General features: G+C 37.4%; 1 protein-coding gene across 1 annotated transcript; it reads left to right on the top strand.

Moving 5' to 3' along the window:
- The first annotated feature begins 1,558 nt into the window (after nt 1-1,558).
- Nucleotides 1,559-1,963, top strand: LOC137407254 (protein GVQW3-like). The gene has a single exon (XM_068093861.1). The coding sequence runs from the start codon at nt 1,559-1,561 to the stop codon at nt 1,961-1,963; it is 405 nt and encodes a 134-aa protein (XP_067949962.1).
- Nucleotides 1,964-6,000: the final 4,037 nt, after the last annotated feature.

Genomic DNA, 6,000 nt, shown 5'->3' with positions numbered 1-6,000 from the left:
ACTACTTAAATTATACTAACCTGTAGCTAGTTTAACAAACCAATTTAGCACTGATAATAAGTACAACAAGTAGCCCGAGTTTCCCAATTTCCTGCTGATAGGTAGGAGGGTTTTACAGCTACACTCATAATTTATTTCAGAGAACATAAATCCTAGTCTCTAACTTATGGGTTAGATGAGAATGCAGTAAAACTCAATATATGTTCATAAGCTTACAATGAAGTAATATTGATATATTAGCCTTAGTATCTACGCTGTATCCAAACTATATCTGCCCTCCCCTATCTTCTAAATTTCATCAAGGCGCATTTCTGTAGACTTATTATCTTTGAATAGTAAAAGATATAGGTAGAAATAGGACAATAGTTTTATATTTTATACTTGTACCTCTGGTTTCATCATTGAATTAAATGCATTAATTGACTGACAATGTACAACTTTTATATCAAGATACTTGTTATATATAATTATTTCAACAACTATGGAAATCTTGAAATACTTACAATATTACACCCTATAAAAGATATTGGAGTGAGTAGAAAAAATATCAGCTGCAATGCGATTATTTATTGAAATTTTGCTGAGCTTTGTTAATGACAGACAACAACAACAGCAACGATAGTAAGAATGATAATCTTTTTAATACAGTCTCTGCTGTTCTTAAAGACCTACTACAAAATTTAAATTATTCTAATTTCATTGAACCCATGGTTAAAACTTTTTTTAACTTAAATGTGGCAAGTAATTACACATAGTATTAACACAAACGCATGATATAAAATTATGCAATAAAATTGAATGTAAAAAGATGAAGTTTCTGTAAAAAATTGTTAAAAAATAATAATTGATAAAAAAATATTTTGGTGTGGTAATCTTATATTATGTGTTTGTGTAAACGCCTGCCAGTGTGAGTATATGTCTTGTGTAATATGGATGTGCTAAACTACAATAGTGAGGTATCAAAATATTAGAATTATTAAATTCCCATGTTATTATTTTATTTGTTTAATTTATTTTTTTTCACAAAACTCGATTTGTTCTTACCACCATAGGCCAGTGAAATACATTTACAAAAAAACCCTTTGGACTCACAGCGTACTATTTATATTGGCAGAGATCGATGAGACCATCTAAACATTGTCTAGGACAATATATAATTTGTTTTTTGTTATTGTGCAAGACTTACTCTGGCAACATAGGACTGCAAATGTACGCTTGGCAATGAGAGGCAATTGACAATTAACTTGTTTTGTTGAGCTCATTAACCGGAACTGTTGAGAAAGTTCGTGCTAGAACTCGGTAATTCAAAGTTAGCTTCTATTCAAGCTCATAATTATATTTTGTTTCACTGTAGCAAACCTATGTACGAGGTCTGTTAATTAAGTAATGAGACAAGTCAGATAGCATTAGAATGGGGAATTTCCCAGGGACTCCCCTGCTATACTACTATGGTGCAGATGCTTATCTATCAGCAGTGCAATTAGGAAACTCATAAGTGTAACAGGTGGGCTCTGAGAGCAGTTTTTTGTAAGGGACATTCGCTACATGCGTTCCAAAAATGAGCGACAGCAGAGTTGAGCAACGCTGTGCAATTAAGTTTTGTGTCCAACTTCAACACAGTGCCACAGAAACCTACTCAAAGATTCAACAAGCTTATGGAGACACAGCTCTGTCAAGAGCACAGGTTTTTAGGTGGTTCAAGGCATTTTCTGAAGGCAAGGACTCTGTCGAAGATGACACTCGGCTAGGGAGGCCATCATCCGTTCACAACGATGCAAATGTTGAGCGAATCAGAGAATTAGTTCATTCAGACCGCCGTTTAACTGTCAGGATGATTGCTGAACAGTTGCAGTTAAATCCTGTGACTGTCCATCAAATTTTAACTGTTGATCTGGAAATGAAGGAGATTTCGGCAAAGTTTGTTCCCAAGAATCTGACTTTCGAACAGAAAGAGAACAGATGAGCCATTTGCTCTGATCTTCTAGAGAGAATTGACACTGACCCAAATTTTTTCTCCAATGTTGTTACTGGGGATGAATCATAGATTTTTGAGTATGATCCTAAAACAAAAACGTCAAAGTCTCGAATGGCACACTTCAGTCTCACCTCGACCCAAAAAAGCAGGAATGAGCAAATCAAGAGTGAAGACCATGCTCATCTGCTTCTTTGACAGCAAAGGTATCATCCATAAAGAGTTTGTACCTGAAGGACAAACTGTCAATGCCCTATTCTACCAAACAGTCCTGGAAAGGTTACGAAAACGAGTTGCTCGTGCAAGGCCAGCCATCAAGGACAACTGGATGTTTCATCATGACAATGCGCCTTCCCGCACCGCACTCTCTGTAAGAGAATTCTTGGCTCAGAAAAGCATACCAGTTGTACCACATCCTCCATACTTTCCAGATTTAAGTCCCTGTGACTTTTTTCTATTCCCCAAAGTCAAGAAACTCCTCAAGGGACAGAATTTTGGTGATTTGAACACCATAAAGGCAGCTGTGACGGAGCAACTAAAGGCGCTGACGGTTTCTGAACTCCAGCACTGCTATGAGGAGTGAAAACTCCGATTCATGCAATGTGTGGCTAGCCAAGGCAACTACTTTGAAGGGGATAGAGTCAAATTGTGAATAAATTGTAAATATTTGGCACTGCAATAAAAGTCTCATTACTTAATTAACAGACCTCGTATATATTTCTCAAAGTCCGTCTGTCTGTCATTCCAGCTATAGCTATTATTAGAACAGCGGAGCTGGACAATGCTGACACAACGTCATGGAGTACCATCATTAGAAGCCTAGCCTTATTAACTAGCTTAATGGAATTTTCCATTGGCAACATGTCAGGCTAATAGATAGAAAGGTACAGTTGTTTGACAGAGTTTTAAAACCTTTACAGTTGTTTTTATTTTTCTCTTAATATATTTCAACTGCACGACACACTTCTCTCGTGAGATGTAGTTTGAAAGTTAGAATGGGTAATGTTGTTATATGTTAAATACAAATCAATTTTCTGTCCAAAGGCTTTTTTATTACCCAGGCAACACCGGGTGGTACAGCCAGTCTAATATAAAACATAAATCCTGATAGTCATTATATGTATGGCAGAAGTTGTGAACATTTACAGGTAACCTGAAACTGTGTACTATGAAGCTACCATTATGAGCGCATGACTGGCTCAAGAGGGAAACTGAACTGCTAGCTATGATAGGTGTGATGGTTGGCCATTTTGAGGCTAAAAATTTGAAGCTATTTTGATTATACGCAGTTTCTCTTTATTTGCGCGAGAAGTATAAATTACATCGTGTAAAAGTTTGCCACTGCTAAAAGTTGTTTGGATGCAATTATCAACTAGCTCAGTTGTGCAGACGAGAAGTTGAAGTCAGAAAACACTGTAGACGGTATTAAACAGCCAGAAGAATATGAAATAGTTTCAAACGAAGGCAACAATTGTAATACAACTGGCCGAGCAAAGAATGCTATTATTTTTCTTTTAAAAATGCTCATTTTTGTTTCCAAATGTATTACAAAGGCGATTTTTTTATATCACTAGCTCTTGAATATACATTTGTGACATTTAATAGATTATTACTATATAACTTATAACCTCGCAGAGTTATAGCTTACTACCGTATTTGCTAGCATTATTGCGGTTACATCAACTCGGCTTACAATGGAGCTTACAATCAGCGCTCATAACTCCCCTTCTATTGCATATAAAAAGCCAGCTTCAGCTGCAAACTATAGCAAACATATTAATGAGTGTAATGAGCTTTTATGCAACCTTGTTTAATATAGTTATTAAATGAAAAATATGCTTTTAAATTTAGAATGGAAAAAACTTGAAAGCTTCATCAAATAGCAATACAGGCTATATTTTATTGCAAGCAATATATACCATCTGGTAGAAACATGTGTGAGCTTCCACGCGCATATTTATTTAAAGATCTAAAACAGGTTGGGGGTAAGTTAGAAAATTTCTTGCATCCAAAAGGGCTAATGTCATTCCCCCAAAAGAGAGCGCTAAATATAGGCAACATTCGTTTCTCTTGTGAAAGGGTTAAATTTATCTTTTGAAAATTTTAACGAGGTGTTCAAAAAATACAACACCCTTTATTTAAACGCCACCTCTAATAAAGCACCACTAAAGGAGAAGGATTAAAAATAGAGCACTTGGGCGTTCTAATAAAGATTTTATGATATACAATTCAAATAAAGGTCAAATAATATATATATTATTTGTTGTCAGAACAAAATAATGTAATAATATATAATATTCAACCAAAACTTCACCATGACAGACTCGTGTGCCATTTTCATAAATTGTAAAATATTTATTACTAAATGAACCATTTTTGTTCTGACAACAAGGTAGTATTTGAAATATGCTATTCGCAAAGCTTCTCATGATTCTGTTGGCATGCACACTGCAAATCTGAACCTACCCAAAGTCTATACTGTATGCAAGAGTGGCTATACAAGCCAATTATTTTATTTTAAGTAGCTAATGCAACATTTCTTTGAAAAAAGTATTTCAACAGAAGTCATTAAACAGCAATAGTATCTTACCATGTGATTCACACATTGTCGGTATATATGAAGATAGAATCTGCACACATCTACTTAGGACAACATCCTGCCCTCTTGGAAAACCGAAGCAAGGGTAGTGCTGGGTGTGCACTGCGCTGATTGTCGGTAGCAAAAGATGAGCACAATTGTTCTGGAACAGAACAGATCAGTTCAATATGTATACATGTACACACATGTACATGTATACATACATGTATATGCGTATGTGTGTACAGTGTAGCGTGCATCATGTACCTGTGTACACATGTACTATGCTACATTGATGTTTCCATTGGAATTGATGAGATAAAATACACACGCACACACACACACGCGCGCACACACACACACGCGCACACGCGCGCGCACACACACGCACACACACACTGGTGCACACACACACGCGCACACGCGCACACACACACGCGCACACGCGCACACACACATGCACACGCACACATGCACATGCACACACACACGCACACACACACGCACACACACGCGCACACGCGCGCGCACGCACACACGCACGCACGCGCACACGCACATGCACACGCACACACACACGGGCGCACACACACACGCGCACACACACACGCGCACACGCACCCGCGCACACACACACGTGCACACGCGCACACACACGCACACATGCACACGCACACACACACGCACACACACACGCGCACACACACACAAGCACACGCGCACACGAGCACACGCGCACACGCACACACACATGCGCACACACACACATGTACCATGTGAATTTGTACCATGTACACGTGTACCATATATAAGTGTACACACAAAATCAAAATTTATTTAATGGGCACTAACTCAGTTAAAAAGTTGAATGGTTAAACTGAAGAAATCCAGCAATTAGCTGATGGTGAAGGAGGTGACCGTCAGCCTACCACCAATGGCTGAGTTAGTAGTTGTAGGTGAAATTTTGGCGAAGGACCAAAATAAACAAGCTAGAGACTTATTATTTTTGCAGTGAAGTTTGAGGTTACAACACTACCATGAAAGTAACACGCAAGTGGCAGAATCTAGTGTTTGGTATCAGAGAGAGTTTTGGGTAATACATAAGACGTAATTTAGCATTTCAAATATGATAAAGTCTACAATTTTACAGATGAACAAATCTAGCGTTTGAAATCTGTGAGAATCTGTTTTTTTAAATGTGACAGAATCTGGAGCTTGCCATATGCCAGAAGGTAATGCCAGAAGGTAATGCTTGACATTTAACATTTTAATGTTTGGCATTTGGGAAAATCTCGAGCATAGCAACTAGTCAAGGTCTCTGTCTAAAATGGTATCATGAGAGCCTATAATATATACCTACTATATACATCACACAGACTCCACATTTATATTAACATTATTTATATATTCATATATTATTATTATTATTAACATATCGTAGCTTTTTGCT

The sequence above is a fragment of the Watersipora subatra genome, chromosome 10 (assembly GCF_963576615.1).
Source record: "Watersipora subatra chromosome 10, tzWatSuba1.1, whole genome shotgun sequence".
Classification (NCBI taxonomy): Eukaryota; Metazoa; Bryozoa; class Gymnolaemata; order Cheilostomatida; family Watersiporidae; genus Watersipora; species Watersipora subatra.
This window is presented reverse-complemented; position numbering and strand designations above follow the sequence as displayed.